The 18,412-nt window shown below is 54.9% G+C and overlaps 2 protein-coding genes across 2 annotated transcripts; both read left to right on the top strand.

Annotated features, from left to right (window-relative positions):
* Positions 1-305: 305 nt before the first annotated feature.
* LOC149995396 (leukocyte immunoglobulin-like receptor subfamily A member 5) lies at positions 306-3,203 on the top strand. Its single transcript, XM_090259596.1, has 6 exons — positions 306-454; positions 574-609; positions 795-1,079; positions 1,223-1,525; positions 2,582-2,629; positions 2,777-3,203. The coding sequence occupies exons 1-6, from the start codon at positions 421-423 to the stop codon at positions 2,911-2,913; spliced, it is 843 nt and encodes a 280-aa protein (XP_090115722.1). The 5' UTR covers positions 306-420; the 3' UTR covers positions 2,914-3,203.
* A 3,263-nt stretch (positions 3,204-6,466) lies between these two features.
* On the top strand, positions 6,467-18,261 carry LOC149995395 (leukocyte immunoglobulin-like receptor subfamily A member 6). The gene is given in 12 exon segments (XM_090259200.1): positions 6,467-6,500; positions 6,686-6,751; positions 6,918-7,202; positions 7,354-7,668; positions 7,887-8,080; positions 8,083-8,170; positions 8,472-8,771; positions 15,332-15,367; positions 15,539-15,823; positions 15,967-16,269; positions 17,925-17,975; positions 18,125-18,261. Coding segments are annotated over 12 exon segments (2,094 nt in total).
* Positions 18,262-18,412: the final 151 nt, after the last annotated feature.

The raw sequence follows: 18,412 nt of genomic DNA, 5'->3' as shown, positions 1-18,412 counted from the left end.
GCGAGAGGGAGACGTGTCTCTGTGGTCTGAGCTCTGCAGGCACAGGGACCTCGTCTTCCTGAAGCACCTGCAGGACCAGGTGACCACTGTCCATGGGGAGGACACACAGGCAGGTGTTCATGGACGGCTGAAGGGGAGGGGGTCCCGTGGAGGAGGCTGTGACCTGGAAGGACATGCCCTGGGTCACTTCACATGCAAGGGACGTCTCAGGAGACTCTGGGGTCTATTTCTTGCTTAATAATGTGAATGAGGGCTGTGCTCCTGGGGAGACCCTGTTCCCCTTCCTGACAGGCTGCTGACGTGACGCCCCCGTGACAGGGAGGGCCAGCCTCCCAGTGACCACACCCTGTGCGTCTGTCTACCCTGAGGACACCGGGGCCTCTTCCTTCTGCACAGCGGGGTCCAGAGAGGAGAGACAGCATGGCCCCCACCCTCACGGCCCTGCTCTGCCTGGGTGAGATGTGAGGGGGGGAGGGGAAGCCCTGCTCTGCCGGGACCCAGGACTCGGGGCTCACGGGGAGGAGGGTCCTGCCCAGGATTCAGGGCAGGTCTCTCACAGCGCCTCTCTTCCAGGGCTGAGCGTGGGCCTGCGGACCCCAGTGCAGGCAGGTGAGTCTCCCCAGGTGTCCCAGGTCCCTGTCCTCACAGGGGACAAGGGACCACTTTCTGGGAGGTTGGGTGTGGAGAACAGCAGGTCTTGGCTGATGGAGGAAGAACATATGAGCTGTTCAGGGCTGAAAGCTGGGCACTGGAGTTGGGAAATGAACTGATATCCATCCCCTGGTTTCTTCCAGGGACGCTCCCCAAACCCACCCTCTGGGCTGAGCCAGACTCTGTGATCCCCAGGGGGAGTCCTGTGACCATCTGGTGTCAGGGGACCCTGGAGGCTCAGGAGTACCGTGTGGACAAAGAGGGAAGCCCAGTTCCCTGGGACAGACAGAAGCCACTGGAGCACAGGGAGAAGGTCAAGTTCTCGATCACATACATGACACAGGACACTGCAGGGAGCTATCGCTGTTACTACCTCAGCCCCGCTGGCTGGTCAGCACACGGTGACCCCCTGGAGCTGGTGGTGACAGGTGAGAGGACACTCAGGGGTCCCAGCCTCTGGCTCTGCGCTCAGGGAGAGAGTGCTCTCAGGGTGTCTCCCCCTCACAGGCCAGTCCTGGGGAAATGAGGGAGGTGTGAGCCCCATTTAACACGCTGCCTCCTTCTCTCCTAGGATTGCACAGCAAACCCAGCCTCTCAGCCCTGCCCAGGCCTGTCATGACCTCAGGAGGGAACGTGACGCTCCAGTGTGGCTCATGGCAGGGATTTGACAGGTTCATTCTGACTGAGGAAGGAGAGGACAGGCTCCCCTGGACCCTGGACTCACAGCGACACCCCAGTGGGCAGATGCAGGCCCTGTTCCCCGTGGGCCCCGTGACCCCCGGCCGCAGGTGGACATTCAGATACTACGGCTGTAGCAGGAACACCCCCCAGGTGTGGTCACTGCCCAGTGACACCCTGGAGCTCCTGGTCTCAGGTGAGGACAACTCATCCTGGCCCCTGAGTGACTTAGTGGGGACACAGATCTCAGCGGAAACTCTGGTGGCCGGTCAGGGGAGGAGGTGCCAGGGTTCCGGACCCAGAGGCCCTGGGAGTGAGAAGCAGTGAGAGCGGGAGGCTCAGGGAGGGCGACGGGTCCTCAAGGGGCTGCTCAAGCCCCTCCTCCCCGTTCAGAAATCAGCTCAACGGTCACGTCCAAGGAAGACATTCACTCCTGACACTGCCCAGAGCAGACCTGCCTCCTTGCACCTGATACAGTCTCCTTCCCTCAGTGCGCATGTGTGTGTGTGTGTGTGTGTGTGTGAATCTCACCAGCATATTTCATCTGCTGCAGATTTACACATTTGCTATTTATCTGCTCAGCCTCAGAAAACCAGAAATACTGTCATAATGACGTACTGACTCAGCACTAGCGTTTGCAAATAATATGCATAGATTTGTGTATGCTTGTATGCGTAAGTGTGTATATGTGTACATATATGTGCAGACATGTAAATTAAATACAAGCATAATAAACTCGCACACACATTCTATGGTAGGCAGTCCTGACTATGGGAAGAATTATTAGTGATGGCTTAAATAGGTGATGAAACATCAAGTGAACAGAATGAACTTGGTTAAAAAGGGGGTCAGGCCCAGACCCTCAACCCAATGGGCTCCTGACATAGGACCCCAAGACCACCATCCCCTCACCCCAGTACCTGCATCCTCAGCTGTAGAATAAGTGGGTACTCTCCTCCCAAAAGAATTAAGCAACACGGTCCTGGGTCCCAAAGTGAAACCAGAGCAGAGCAGAGCTCCATTGAATTGGAGAGAAAACTGTTGTGAATTTGAGGAACCACCAAAATAGGTTCCACTGGGACAGAGAAATGGGGATCTGTATTCGCATGAGTGACAAGGATTCCAGAGAGAACCTCCCACTGCAGAGAAAGGCGTCACAAGGACAACACAGAGCCTATGTTGCGAGAAGCGGGTATTAGACCTGAGAACGCAGGGAAAGGCTGGGTCAGGTCCTACCTTTTGTCATTCTCAGGAGCAGCCGGCACCATCAGCCCATCACAGAAGAGCTCCAGTGCCAGGAGTGGGGAGGAGGGGAACTCCTCAGTGACGGGGCTCAGGCAGAGGGTCAGGTCCTGTCAGAAAGAGGCAGGTGTCCTAGATGGACATCCAGGATCCTGGGGTGACCGTCTGCCCTGAACTCTTCGACCTCTTTACCCACAATGCCTAGCCTCCCACCCCCAGGACTACACGGTGGAGAATCTCACCCGCATGGGCGTGGCTGGTCTGGTCCTGCTGGCCCTCGGGGTGCTGCTGTTTCAGGCTCGGGACAGCGAGAGGAGGTCCCACGCTGCAGCCAGGACGTGAACATGAAAGGGACGGGCACCGTGCAGAGTGGGGGAGCGTGGAGCCCATCTGATGACCCAGGACGTGGTGAAGGACAGTCTGGGCTGCAGCGGTGGAAAGTGCTGCTGAGATCGTCCAGGGGAGCAGGCAGGGCGGTGAGGTTTGGGGACAAGAATTGCAAGCCGTGTTCCTGTAGAGACGCCTCCTCCATCCCACCGTGGGGCTGTCCCTCCCGGTCATTATGGACTCCTGTTGACTGTCCTTCTGTTCTCACCCCTGCGGCCTGAGGGTCGCCAACAGGGCTGGTTTGTGTTCACATCTACACACTTCTTCATGCTGGATCCCATTCATATAAATAACTGTGGCATCTTAATTCCCCAGAACGTTTTTTAAACCAAAAAGAACAAAGTATGGGCACCTGCCATATTGTGGGTGAACATCAAACCTCTGCACTAAATAAAAAGTGAAACACAAAAGATCTCATTTTCTGTGATTTTATATGAAATGTCTGGGAGAAGGGAGCCCATTGAGGCAGAAATCAGGCGGTTTCTCAGAGGCTGATCTGCAGGAGATGCGGGAGCCGGACGGCTTGTGTTTTCCTTTGGGGCATGAAAACCTCTGAAACTACAGAGACGTGATGGTGCAGCGTCGTGAATTTACTAAAGTGCAGTGAATTCTATGCTTTAAAAGACTCCATTCTATGTTACATGAACTTTACATCATCAGAAACAAATGCAAGTCAACCGCATGGTTCCCTGTGGGTCTCTTTTACCTTAGAAGTTGCACCCGGTCCCTGAGCCATTTCACTGGAGGCGGGACCCCCCAGGTCTGAGATGCCTTCAGGGCCCAGTGCTCTGGGCTCATCCCCCTGGTGGGAGCCCACCATCATTTCAGGGTGTGGAGGGTGCAGGATCCACGGTAAGCAGTGCGTTCCTGTGTCCTTTCCATCTGCGCTCACCTGCCATTCTACCGAGGATGGGCTGCAGCTCTGAGTCCCTTGCAGGCTGAGGGGTGGGGGAGGCCTGTGGCTCCCAAGCAGCCTTTCCTACACAAGTTGCTACTGCCCGCATTTCAATCAGGCCCCAGAAATGACACCAGATGGAGCGTCCTGATGTATCGGGCGCTGCTGCTCCTCACGACAACCGTGAGAGCTGAGCTTCCAACGTCTCTACAAAGAGGAAGATAGAGCAGAAGTTACTGGTCTGTTGCAGGAACACAGATCTCCGGGTAGGGGCATTCCCATGTCCCTCCGCCCAGGTGTCCTGTGACTCAGGAGATGATGAGCTAATCTCGTCTCCGCCTGCGGCTTTAGGCTGTTCAGGCCACTGGGTCATGGAATCCTGAGGACAAAGAGGTCTTTTGAGTACTCCATTGCCTCCTTGAAGATAAAGTCTTAAATTGGGGCTGGCCTTGATGATTAGTCGATCTTCTTTGCATCCCTGATAGGTGCTAGCTAAACCAGAAGTTACCCTGGCTGTATTTTACATATTAATGATACTTTGCAAGAATTCTTTCACTTGTAAAAATTATTTTATTATTGGCTGGAAAGTCACACCCCGTGTTGTAGTAACTTTTGAAATCCTAATAAAAATACAGTGTGACCTCTTGCTCTTTTGCTGATGGTCTGAGTGAGCCACAGTCCTCCGTGCATACTGGACATTCATCCAGCTTGCTGGAATTATCTCAGCGTCCCCGACCATATTCAACCCTTCACTGGTCAACACAGATGGTCACTCAGTGCTTCTCCATGTTGTAAATCACAGCCTGTGACCTGTCCGCACCTGGTGCCTCTGCCCAGCGCGTGGGGGTGGAATCATTGTCAGATGAGGAGTCCCTCACGCACAGAGATGGGCAGCGAGGAGCACACGGGCCTCAGTGGATGGGATGGGAGAGATGGAGAAGGGCTCCTGCTCACAGACACGAGGGAGTCAGAGAGAGGAAGTGTGAGGGGGACACAAACACACACTCAGCCCAGGGCAGAACGGCTCCTGCTGTGGGTCAGGGCACAGTGTCATCACGGCTCCCCAGCCTCCTGCTCCTCCCAGGGGTCCTCAGTCCTGAGACAGCTCCATGGGCGCCTCCAGGCAACCCTGGCAGAGCGTGAATGAGCCCTCCACCCTTCCTCCCCTCCCCCCACCCAAGGGACATGCCCACAGCTCTGACCTCAGCCCTTCTTTCTGGGACCAGTTCACCACCACTGTCCCCTCAGATGAAGACCCAGGACCTCCTGTGGGTGTGACCCCTTCAGCCTCCTCTCTGGCCTCCTGCAGACCCTTCCACCTAAGCTCACCTGTCCCGGCCCCTCTCCTGCACGGAGCCTTCCCACAGGGGTCCCCTCACTGCAGCCACACCCAATCACTCTGTCTGACGGTGCCTGTTGCTGACGAGCGGGCTGAACCCAACTCTCCACCCCAAGTAGAATCCCATCCTCCTGCAAACCAGACGCATCCCAGTGACCGCCTCCCTTCCTCAGACCCACACACCTCCATCGTGACCACACGGTCCTTGTCATGGCGCCCCCTGAGCCAACCAGCTTAGAGCAGAGGCCTCTGCACACATCCTAGACCAGATAATGACAAAGAAGTTTCTGCAGCTTCTCACGCAGCTTCAAATGTCCTTCTGTTGTGGGGTTTGTGTTAGGCTTTCATGAGAAATGCTCATAAGCTGCTGAGAGGACTGAGCAGTTCATTCCATGGGGTTGAGAAGGGGTTGGAGCTTCATCACAGTTGATCACCCACCCACCACCCCTCCGGTCTGTTCCCCATGGAGCTGAATCTCTCGAAGCAGCCATCTGCTCACACACCCCAGTAATGAATAGGCTTCCAATACCTTAAAGACAAGCCCAGGAGAACCTGTTTGGAGCAGAGGTTCATGTGACTGGGCACAGCACATGCTGGTAACTTCATGTGTGTAGAAGAATCTCCCTCTTCCTCAGTGACCTGTGGTGGCCCCTAACATGTCCAGGTCCCTCCCTCACCAGCATGTCCCCACACTCCATGACTAAGGTGCCAGACACCCTCTGATTCTTTCTGTCCTGTTTTTCTCCTTCTCAGAACATTACCAATGACACCCACATCACCCACTGCCTACACACTGCTGTCTGGGGTCACTGATCAGCACTGAGAGTGTCCAGGGGAGGAAGCAGGCACCTCCCCCAGTGAAGTTCATTCAGGACAAGCAACTGCTCAGTAAACACCAGTTGGTTGTGGTGAAGGAGAAAGGCCGGAAGAAAATTTGCATTTAGGTCATGTGGGTTCTAGAAGAGGAAGAGTCAGAGCTGGGGCTGCTCTTGAGTCCTGCGCTGCGTCTTCTACCCTCCTGTCCTGGGACAGGTGTCACGCTCTAGATTTGGGTTCCCATGAGGTGGAGGCAGGTGTGCAGGGTCTGCTGAGACTCATTCTGGTCTGACAGCTCCCAGAACCTGCTGTCTCCTCGACCAGATTACGGCAGAGAAGGAAACTGTAACTTGTCCCACAAGCCAGGACCTCATCACTCCAGTGTGTCTGTCTGTCCTGCTGGGCTCTGTGGACCTCATATGCCATCTTGACCACCGGGAACCCAGGGAGACAGAGCCATGACCCTGGCGCTCACTGCCCTTCTCTGCCTCGGTGAGTTTGAAGGAAAAGGAAAAAATTGGTCCCCTTGCCTGCCAGGTCCTCTTCCCTAAAAGGACCCAGGGCTGAGGAGGCTCAGTGGGGACAGAAGTCCTGGGGGGAGGAGAGGTGTGCTCAGCCCCAGGTCTGATCCCAGTGCTCAGGGGCCTGAGCAGCTCTGGCGCTCCTGTGTGCGGAAGGGGGACAGTCTCACTGGGACTCTCTTCCAGGGCTGTGTTGGGGCCCATGGGACCAAGTCCAGGCCGGTGAGTCCTTCCCCAGACCCCCTCCCTCAGCACAGTGACGCCCTTGGGCAGCTGGGCAGCACAGGTTGTGGAAATGGGGACAGTCTGGGATGGGCTTCAGAGCGACAGCTGTGGAAACTGAGGGGACAAGGACACCCCTTACACCCCAGGTCTGCTTCCCTTCCAGGAGTCCTCCCCAGGCCCTCCATCTGGGCTGACCCAGGCCCCATGGTCAGCAAGGGGAGCCCTGTGACCATCTGGTGTCAGGGGTCTCTGCAGGCGGAGGGCTACGCTCTGTATCAAAACAACAGCACTGAGCCCGTGGACACGAGGACCCCACAGACCCCCAACAACAAGACCGGGTTCCTCATTCAGTCCGTGGGCGAACACCACGCAGGGCTATACCACTGTGCCTACAGCATAGGGAGCACAGCGTCTGAACGGAGTGACCCACTGCTCCTGGTGGTGACAGGTGAGGGGGAACCCAGGTCCCCGCCCCACTGAGGGCTCCTCCTCAGAGGCTGAAGGGAACGCTGTGGTTTTAGGGGCCCCACCCCTCACAGCCCACACCTGGGGAAGTTGGGGTGATGGTCCCTTTACCTCCTGTCCTTCTTCTCCCTCAGGAGTGGACGAGGCCCCCTCCCTCTCAGCCCAGCCCAGCCCCGTGGTGGCCGCGGGAGGGAACGTGTCCCTCGTGTGCAGATCACGAAACATCACGGGCACCATGTATCTGCTGAAGGAGGGAGGGGCTGACCCGCCCCGAAGCATGAAATCGGAACTGAGGTTCTCTACTGGGAGGTGGTGGACCCAGGCCACCTTCCCAGTGGGCCCTGTGAGCTCCTCCCACGGGGGGACCTACAGATGCTATGGGTCTCCAGGCTCCTCCTACCCCAACCTGTGGTCACACCCCAGTGACCCTCTGCACATCGAGGTCACAGGTGAGGCGGCCCACACTTGTCTTCAGTTCTTTCCTGTACCCAAGTAACTGATCTGAACCTTGTGCCTAGTAGAGCCCTTGGGGTCATGGGGTCAGGGACACTGGCGTGTTGGGGACAGACCACAGGGAGAGGCTCAGGGAGGGACCAGGAGAACTGTCCCTGCGGCCCCGTGGGTGGTGGGTGTGTGTCCCCTGGGTGCTGACGACCCCCCTCCCCAGGCGTGTACAGGGCGCCCTCCCTCTCGGCCCAGCCGGGCGCACTGCTGCTTCAAGGAGACAGCCTGACCCTCCAGTGCCGCTCACAGCCCGGCTGTGACAGATTCGCTCTGACCAAGGACGAGGGACCCCCAGCCTCCCAGCGTCTCCATGGGCAGCCCAGCCCCAACTTCCCCCTGGGCCGGGTGAACCACACCCCCCCGGGGGCCGGTACAGGTGCTACTGCGGCTACAGCCTCTCCCACGCGTGGTCGGCCCCCAGCGCCCCCCTGGACATCCTGATCGCAGGTGAGGACCCTGCCCGGCCCTGTCCTGTCTGCTGAGGGCTCAGCCCAGGGTCACCGTGGTGGTGTGGGGTGCAGGTGAGGGACCTGGTGCAGAGGCTGGGAGGGGCTGAGATTTAGGGGGAGGAGCGAGGAAGGAGGAGTGTGGGTCATGGGGATGAAGGAGACCCTCCCAGAGGGACAGAGAGGAGCTGCGAGGGGCCCCAGCCGTGTTCCTGGAGAACAACATGGTCCCTCAGCTCAGGGACAAGGGCATGGGGGGGTGGGAGTGATTCTCTGCACATCGCACCTCTCCTCTCCCCCAGGACTGTACACAAAACCCTCCCTCTTGGCCCAGCCGTGGCCCTCAGTGCCCTTGGGAGCAAACGTGACCCTGCGGTGTGCATCCGAGGTCAGGTCTGATACCTTCCACCTGCACAGGGAGGGGTCCCTGGACCCTCCCCGGCAGCTTCGTCTGCAGGACACGGCCGCCCCCTCTCAGGCCAACTTCATCATCGGTCCTGTGACCTCGGGCCACAATGGTACCTACAGGTGCTACAGCTCACTCAGCACCTCCCCCTACCTGCTGTCACACCCCAGTGATGCCCTGGAGCTCACGGTCTCAGGTGAGGGACTCCTACCCTGTCCACTGAGGGAGCAGACCCTGTCCCAGGAGAGGTCTGGGCTGGGATGGGGAGAAAGGAGAAACAGTGACGTCACCAATAGGGGGAATCTCACCCCATAAAGAGACGGAGAAGATGGGGTGTCCTTACCCTCTCAAGACCTAACCCCGTCTGAGGATCCAGGAGGTGCTGGGCATGTGCATGGAGGGGACTGAAGAGGGTGAAGGGCCAACATTTGGGGAAAGTAAATGGGACATGAAGAGGCAGCACAGCCCCACTTCCTCCTCTGGTTCGTGATTCATGCAGCATTTGGGGTCTGAAGACCTTCACCCACAAGGACAAACTTCATGTCTGTTGGGCAGCAGAGTCCTCTTAGCCTAGAGGACGCCCAGACTCCACCTGTTTTATGTTAGTTTCTGAGTTTATGCTTCAACACGTCACATATTTACAGAAGGGCTTGTTTCTCATAGTCCCAGGGATAAAAGTGGAGACTTAGGATGGGACCGCATGTCTCAAGTAGCACTGAGGTCACTAGGTCCTGTCTGGTCAGCAAAGAAAGGGCTGATGCCCAGCTCGGGTGGAGAGAAAAGGGTGGGCGCCATGCCTGCCTCTGTCCGTGGTGCTCATTCCAGGGTCCTGCGTCATCCCGGCACCTGTGCACTCAGGCCCACAGAGGAAGATAGAGTAAAGGGGGCCTCTGATGTCTGGGTCAGAGTGACTGAGGATCCATTGAGAGTCTAGGCTGACATGGCGTTGGCTCAGCCCACTTGAGACAGATCCCAGTGACAAAATCCTACCATATCTGGGACTTGGTCCTCTCGTGTATCAAAGCAGGAGCCTACCCTGCCTGGAATTGAAAAAAGCTGAATCAGTTGAGAACTTTGGTGCCAGTGAATCCTTGTGGGAGAAACAACACGAGTCCACTCTGAGCATGTCCTGTCTCCTCTGGGGACCAATGTCATTACATGGACATGGAGAGATGGCAGGATTTCTGCTCAGTTTCCATGAGCACCAGGTTGTCAGCTGAATCGGGTCATTTTCCAAAACATCTCTCATAAGAACTCATACCAGTGCCCCCTCCCACTCCCAGAGTTCCCCGTCTTTCCTGCAATTTCAGTTGTCACGTTATTGAGAGCATGTCTTGTATCTATAGAGATATGTAATTTCATGTCGGTGTTTATCTAAATATTTTCCTTTATGATTCATTCTTTTGCTAGTTTCTTATCAATCTTTCTATTAGAGTACACACTGAATGAACACTTATGGGTTATGTTAATTGCAGCATGCGTGAAACCAAAAAAAATCCAGTGTTGTACATATTACATCATTTATTTTCAAAGAGAGTGATAGGAAGAAGAAAAACTTGTCACATGGAGATTATATTCCCAAGCCAGGGACAAAAGAGGTAGCTGAGGCAGAGCAATAAGGAGATAGATCCAGCCCTTCACTCCCTCATGTCCTGACTTTCAGGACAAATCACAGTCCCCCATGTCATCTTTGCTTTCTAGTAAAATGCAAGGTAAGACACCTGAGGTGCTCACGCCAGGGACAGAGATGGTCACTGTTAGTCTTAGAAACTCATTTACAATCAGAAGAGATCACTTAAGCATTTGTATGTCTCCTCACTCACATCCTCTGTTTTCTTTTCCTTTGGAGCAGCTGATACTCTGGGATGATGACAAAATAATTCAGATCAAAGACTACAGAGCAGAAAAAAATCTCAGTTATGGGACTGGGCTCAGTGGGTCAAAGCCTGTCAATGAAATGCAGGTGCCCTGGTGGACATCCAGGGAAACTGGGGTGAGATGAATCTGCCATGACCTCTGTAACCTTTATACCCCATTTTTTTGCCTCCCACCCCCAAGACTACACAGTGGAGAACCTCATCCGCATGGGCGTGGCTGGCTCGGTGTTGCTGGCCCTCGGGGTGCTGGTGGGTCAGGCTCGAGACAGCGAGAGGAGGGCCCACGCTGCAGCCAGGACGTGAACACAGAAGGGACCGGCACCGTGCAGAGTGGGGGAATGTGGAACCCATCTGATGACACAGGACATGGTGAAGGACACTCTGGCCTGCAGCTGGGGAACTGCTGCTGAGATCGTCCAGGGGAGCAGACATGGCGTGACATCTGGAGGCAGGAAACGCGAGCCATGTTCCTGGAAGTATGCCTTGTCCATCCCACTGTGGGGCTGTCCCTCCCGGTCATCACGGACTCCCGTTGACTGCCCTTCTGTTCTCACACCTGTGGCCTGAGGGTCGCCCACATGGCTGGTTTGGATTCACAACTCTACACCCCTTCATGCTGGATCCCATTTATATGAACAACTGTGGCATCTTCATTACCCAGAAAGGTTTTTAAACCAAAAAGAACAAAGTATGGGCACTTTCCATATTGTGGGTGAACATCAAACCTCTGCAGTTAAATATAAAGCTAAACACAAAAGATCCCATTTTTCTGTGATTTTATATGAAATGTCTGGGAGAAGGGAGACTATTGGGGCAGAAATCAGGTGGTTTCTCGGGGGCCGACGTGGAGGAGCTGCGAGAGCTGGCCGGAGGACTTGGTGGTGTTTTGGGGCATGAAAACCTCTGAAACCAGAGAGATGTGATGGTGCAACATCGTGAATTTACTAAACTCCAGATGATTCTATGCTTTAAAAGGCTCAAATGTATGTTACATGAATTTTACGTCATCAAAAAGAAATGCAAGTCAACCCCATGGTTCCCTGTGGGTCCCTTTTATCTTAGAAGTTGTCCAGGTCTCCGTGCTGTTTCATGGGAGGTGGGACCCCCCCAGGTCCAAGAAGCCCTCAGGGCCCAGTGCTCAGGGCTCAGCCCCATGGTGGGAGCCCACCCTCATTCCAGGGTGTGGGGGTGCAGGATCCAGGGTGAACAGCGCGTTCCTGTGTCCTTTCTGTCTGTGCTCACCTGCCATTTAACCAAGGACGCCCACAGCTCTGAGTCCCTTGCAGACTGGAGTTGGGGGTAGGCCTGTGGCTCCCAAACAGCGCTTCCTGCACACGTCCCTGCTGCCCGCGACTCAATCAGGCCCCAGAAGTGACACCAGATGGAGGGTCCTCATGTCTCGGGCGCTGCTGCTCCTCACAACAACCCTGAGAGCTGAGCTTCCAACTTCTCTGTGATGAGGAAGATAGAGCAGAAGTTACTGGTCAACACAGACGGTCAGTAAGTTCTCCATGTTGTAATCACAGCCTGTGAACTGTTCGCACCTGGTGCCTCTGCCCAACGCATGGGGGTGGAAGCGGTGTCACGTGGGGAGTCCCTCACGCACAGAGAAGGGCACTGAGGAGCAAACGGGCCTCAGGGGACAGGATGGGAGAGATGGAGAAGGTCTCCTGCTCACAGACACGAGGGAGTCAGAGAGAGGAAGTGTGAGGGGGACACAAACACACACCCAACCCAGGGCAGAGTGGCTCCCCCTGTGGGTCAGGGCACGGTGTCACCACGGCTTCCGAAAGACCTGCTCCTCCCTGGGGTCTTCCGTCCTGAGACAGCCCCATGAGACCCTGCAGGCAACCGAGGCATAGAGTGAATGAGCCCTCCGCCCTTCTTCCCCTCCCCCACGCAAGGAACTTGCTCAAGCTCAGATCCCAATCCTTCTTTCTGGGACCAGTTCACCACCTCTGTCCCCTAAGCTGAAGACCCAGGACCTCCTGTGGGTGTGACCCTGTCACCCTCCTCTCTGGCCTCCTGCACACCCGCCCCCGCCAACGGAGGTGTTTTCCTCTGGGGGACCTGAGTGCACCTGTCCCGGCCCCTCCCCTGCATGGAACCTTCCCACAGGTGACCCCTCGCTGCAGCCACGCCCAGTTGCTCCACCTGACGGTGCCTAGTGCTGACAAGCGGGTTGAGGTCAGCTCTCCACCCCAAGCAGAGCCCCCTCCTCCTGCAAACCAGACCCTCCCCAGTGACCACCTCCCCTCCTCAGACCCACACGCCAGAGTCATGACCGCACGGTCCTTGTCATGGCGCCCCTGAGCCAACCAGCTCAGAGCAGAGGCCTCTGCACACGTCCTAGACCAGATAATGACAAAGATGTTTCTGCAGCCTCTCACTCAACTGTACACATGGTTTTGCTGTAGGAAGTGGGTAGGATTTCACAAGAAGTTCTCACAACAACTTAGGGTGCTGATTAGCCCGTCACCCAGGGGCCTGTGATGTTGGAGTTCCATCACCGTTTATTACCACAAAGTCTCCTACAGTCTATTCACATGGAGTTGTGTCTTTTTAAAGCAGCAGTCTGTTCACACTTTTTTGTGTGTGTGTTTTAACATTTAAAAAAGATTTTAGTTATGTATTTTTAGAGAGAGGACAATGGAGGGAGAAAGACGGGGAGAGAAACATCAATGTGTGGTTGCCTCTCACGAGCCCCCAAATGGGGACCTGGCCTGAAACCCAGGCATGTGCCCTGACTGGGAATCGAACCAGTGACTCTCGGTTTGCAGGCCGGTGCTCAATCCACTGAGCCACGCCAGTCAGGGATGTTCACACTATTTGTTATTGACAATTTTCCTGTAACCTTAATGATAAAGTACCTGGTGAGCAGAGACCTCGTGTGACAGGGCACAGCACGCCCTGGTGACTATGTGTCTGTAGAAGAATCACCCCCTTCCTCAGCGCCCTGTGGTGGCCCCTAGCGTGTTCGGGTCCCTCCCTCACCAGCAGGTCCCCACACTCCATGATGAATGTTGCCAGACACCCTCTGATCACATCAGTCCTCTGCTTTTCTCCTCAACGAATGACCAAAATGGCACCACATCACCCACCGCCTACACACTGCGCTGTCTGAGTCACTGATCAGCACTGCGTGTGTCCAGGGGAGGAGGTGGGCACCTCGCCCCATGAACTTCATGCCTGGACAGGCAACTGCTCAGCAAATGTTGGTTGGTTGCGGGGGTGAGAAAGACCAAAAAGAAATTTTTATTTACGTTGTCTCAGGAAAGGGAACTGAAATGCCCACGGGCACACGGATTCTACAAAAGGCAGAGTCAGGGCTGCCACAGAAACTGGGCTGCTCCTGAGTCCTGCCCTGCGTCCCCTCCCCTCCTGTCCCGGGACAGGTGTCACGCTCTGGACTTGGGTTCCCCATGAAGTAGAGGCAAAGCCTGTGGGGTCTGCTGAGACTCAGATCTGGTTTGAAAGCTCCCAGAACCTGCTGTCACCTTGACTACATTGCAGCTGAGGAGGAAACTGTGACTTGTTCCACGGAGCCAGGACCTTGTCACACATATTGTGTCCTTCTGTCCTGAGGGGCTCTGTGGACTTCATACGCCATCTGCACCACTGGGAACCCTGGGAGACAGCGCCATGACCCCGACCCTCATTGCTCTCCTCTGCCTCGGTGAGTTTTGGGGAAAAGAGAAGGATGGGTCCCCTCCCCTCCCAGGACCATGACTCACGAGGCTCAGTGGAGGCTCAAATTCTAAGGAGAAGAGATATTGGTTCAGCACTCAAGGACTCAGACAGTTCCTGAGGAAAATGGGGTTCATTCACATGGCGCCTTGGTGTAAGACCCAACAATCAGTGTTGATGAGAACAGATCTTTATTTACAAGGTTTCAAACTGGGGGTGGGCAGCTGTGAGCATTTGAGCTCAGGACCCTTTTCTCCCATGAGACCCAGGACTTCCTTTGCTCCCCAAAAGGCTATAAGCCAGAAATATACCCACAAGTTCCCCACCCCTTATCTGTCAGCTCTCTCCTTCAGGATCTTGGGTACAATTTCATCATGAAACAGAAGCCACAGGCTGTTCGGTTCTGATGGGCTCGATGGTCTGCCACCAAAAAGGAAAGGATTTGCTTATTTAAATGTTGTATGGATTTAGATTAATGGTGGATTTCTGCTGTTAAGTCTTACTTTCTTTAAAACACCCACAAACGCATAGTTCTGCCTCCCCCTGCCAAACCAGGCTAGTTTTGGATCAGAGAAGCCAGAGGCACCATTTCCCTTTAGGAGAATCACAGTCCATGGGTTCGTATTTCCCAAAGTCAGTTCAGCTTTATCAGCTCCCATCCTTTTGTGCCTGATTGGGAAGGTTTTGTCCATTGCGAGGATTTTCAGGTCTTAATGCAGAACCACGTAGCACCTTCTTATGTGCCCAACCTTAAGGCCAGCTGGTGAGCTGCTTCTGTTCCCTTTGAAGCCATAATATGGCTTTCTTTTTACCCCATTACAAACCACGTGGTGTTTTCCCTGTTTAATGGCTGCCACTTTATTTTAAACACCTGACTGCGGCCCGTGATGCAGTCAGGCTGTTGACCAGTCCTGGCTACTCCAGAATTTTTTCAAGGCCCAGAAAGCTGCTCCTTCATCATCACCATTCGATGGTCAAAGCCCCTCCCATCTCCTGGTGCCACCGCCATTGGCAGAACTGAGAACCCAGCTACAGCCACAGGTGCGCCAAGTCCCTGTAAAGCTGCAGAATCTCCCTCTCACATCCCCAAACCAGGGGCTGTGGGGAATCTTGGGGAGGCTGCTCTGTAACAAGCCCAGCCTGGAGCTCCTGTGTGTGGGTTCAAGGACAGTCTCACCCGACTCTCTTCCAGGGCTGTGTCGGGGCCCATGGGACCACGTCCAGGCCGGTGAGTCCTCCCCCAAACCTGCTGCTTCATTCCCAAGTCACCACTGGGCACCTGGGGGCACACAGTGGGTCTGGGATGATGGGGACCAGTCTGGGAGGGGCTTTGAAGCAACAGCTGGGGAAACTGAGGGGACAAGGTCATCCCTGACACTTCATGTCTCTTCCTTTCCAGGAGTCCTCCCCAAGCCCTCCATCTGGGCTGACCCAGGCCCCGTGGTCAGCAAGGGGAGCCCTGTGACCATCTGGTGCCAGGGGCCTCTGCAGGTGGATGCCTACACTCTGTATAAAGAGCCATACTCCATACCCAGGGTGACAGGGAACCCACAGGACCCCAGCAATAAGACCGGGTTCCCCATTGAATCCATGAGCACCTACGATGGGGGGAGATATCAGTGTGCCTATCACAGCTCCAGTGGCTGGTCTGAGCGGAATGACACCCTGGTGCTGGTGGTGACAAGTGAGAGGGTGGAACCAAGTCCCCTCCTCCCAAGCAAAGAAGATCAGAGTGCGGCTCAGGGGGACCTCACTTCTCACAGCACACACCTGGGGGATGTGGGGTGATTGTCCCACTTTTAACACAGTTCCTTCCTTCTCTCTCAGGAATGTATGATGCACCCTCCCTCTCAGCCCAGCCAAGCCCTGCGGTGGCCTCAGGACAGAATGTGTCCCTCTCATGTAGCTCCATGTTCAGTCAGCACTCCCACCTGGTGAAGGAGGGAGCAGCTGACCAGCCCCAACACATAGAATCCATGACCTATGACAAGGCATGGAAGGGCCGGGCCATCTTCCCTGTGGGCCCCGTGCGCACCTCGCATGCGGGGACCTACAGGTGCTATACTTCTTTCAGCCTCTTCCCCTATGGGTGGTCACACCCCAGTGACCCTCTGCATCTCAAGGTCTCAGGTGAGGGCACTCATGCTCAGCCCCCTCTCTGTTCTATACCCCAAATAACTGACCTAGGCAGTGTGCCCAGGGGAGCCCTGGGGATAATGTGGTTTGTTTCACTGGTCTTTTGGGACCTGAACCACAGGCAGGAAGCTTAGGGTGGGAGCCGGATGAACACACACTGCGTTTCAGTGAGCAACATGGGGTCCCAACACCACTGGGTGTTGCAGGGAAGATACCGAAGTCCATGAGAAACCAACCTTCGAGGAAGAGAAATGGGACTTTATGGGACAGCAAGAGGCAGGCACAGCCCCACATCATCCACTGGTTCGTGTCTTATGCTCATTTGGGGTCCACAGACCCTCACTCACGTGGACCAACTTCATGGCTGTTGGGTAGCAGTGTCTTCTTAGCCCAGCAGACACACATATTCCACCAGGCTTTTTCTAGTTTCCCAGTTTCTATTTCAATTAAGTGTTTACAGAAGGGCTTGTTTCCTAAAGTGCTGGGGATAAAGGTGGAGACTTAAGGATCGGACCGCATGTCTCAAGTAGCGCTGAGGTCACTGGGTCCTGTGTGGTCAGCATGGGAGGAGATGCATGAAGGGGAGATGCCCCGCTCAGGTGGGGAGAAAAGAGAGAACGCCAGGCCTGCCTCTGTCCGTGGTGCTGATTCCAGGGTCCTGCGTCATCCTGGCACCTGTGCACTGAGGCCCACAGAGGAAGATAGAGTAAAGGGGGCCTTTGGTTCTGGGTCAGGGTGACTGAAGATCCACTGGGAGTCTAAGCTGAAGTAAAGTTGGCTCAGCCCCCTTGAGATGAATCTTAATGATGAAATCCTATCATATCTGCAACTTGGGTCTCTCATCTATCAAAGGAGAATCTTATCCTTAATTTGGAAAAGCTCTATCAGTTGAGAACTTTGGTTCCAGTGAATCCTTGTGGGAGAAACAACACGAGTCCACTCTGAGCATGTCCTGTCTCCACGGATGACTAATGTCATTACGTGGGCATGGAGAGATGGCAGGATTTCTGCTCAGTTTCCACAAGTACCAGGTTGTCAGCTTAATCAGGTCATTTTCCAAAACACCTCCTATAAGACTCATACCAGTGCCCCTTCCCCTCCCAGAGTTCCCTGTCTTTCCTGCAATTTCAGTTCTCACATTATCAGAGCCTGTCTTATATCAATACATATCTGTATCTTTATCCAGGTGTTTATCTAAATATTTTATCCCATCATTTATCTCTTTTGCTAGTTTCTTATCAATCTTTCTACAATGAATCTAGGCTACAAAACTCGATAAATAATCAGGTCTGGCAACTGTGATAATCCTTGATCTCAGAAAGATTACGCGATGTGTTGTATATATTCCATGATTTCTTTTCTAAAGAAGAGACTGATAAAAGAAAGAAAAGTGATATGAAACTATATAATCCTAATCCGAGAGCAAGGGAGATAGCTGAGGTGGAGGAACTTCATGCTCCTCATCACAAGAAAACATGAAAGCCCAAAGGTCACCTTTGTATCCTAATTAGAGGCAGACAAGACCCCAAAAATGGCCATCTCAGGGGAAGCGAAGGGCAGTACTAGATACAGAGACTCACTGGAGATCACAGAAGGCTTGAGCGTTCCCACATCTCCTCACCCACGCCCTGCGTGTGTTTGTTTCTCAGGAGCAGTTGATACCCAGGGGCCGTCACAGAACCAGCCAGACTCCAAGAGTGGTGAGTGAGGTGTGATTCCCTGTTAGGGCGCTGAGGCCACGGGGTCCAGTCCAGTCAATGGCAGAGGGGTGACTGGGAGAGGCATCCAGAGGTCCTGGGGTGCTTCAACACGACCCTGACTTCTGTGACCTCTTATCCTCCATCTCCAGCCTCAAACACCCAAGACTACACAGTGGGGAACCTCATCCGCATGGGCGTGGCTGGCTTGGTCCTCGTGGTCCTGGGGGCGCTGCTGCTTCAGGCCTGGCACAGTCAGGGAAGCCCCGACGACGCGGCCGGGACGTAAACACAGGAGACAACAAACGCACCATCCAGGGAGGTAGAGCCTTGGAAAAGCCTGGAGACGTGGGCGATCTTCGGAAACTGCTGAGAATGGTGAGGGGGTGGGCGTGGCTCTGGTGCAGGGAGAGGTGGGGCTGGTGGACAGACAGAGGCCT

Source organism: Furipterus horrens, unplaced genomic scaffold (assembly GCF_987537825.1).
Source record: "Furipterus horrens unplaced genomic scaffold, mFurHor1.1.pri manual_scaffold_13, whole genome shotgun sequence".
NCBI classification, from domain to species: domain Eukaryota; kingdom Metazoa; phylum Chordata; class Mammalia; order Chiroptera; family Furipteridae; genus Furipterus; species Furipterus horrens.
The sequence above is the reverse complement of the archived record's forward strand: the minus strand, read 5'-3'. Positions and strand labels throughout refer to the sequence as shown.

What these genes read in the sequence shown, in the direction of transcription:
- LOC149995396 (XM_090259596.1), top strand. Translation starts at nt 421, where the DNA reads ATGGCCCCCACCCTCACGGCCCTGCTCTGCCTGG. An exon ending in CACGGCCCTGCTCTGCCTGG is followed by an intron (nt 455 to 573) that starts GTGAGATGTGAG and finishes CCTCTCTTCCAG; the next exon opens with GGCTGAGCGTGGGCCTGCGG. An exon ending in CCTGGAGCTCCTGGTCTCAG is followed by an intron (nt 1,526 to 2,581) that starts GTGAGGACAACT and finishes TGTCATTCTCAG; the next exon opens with GAGCAGCCGGCACCATCAGC.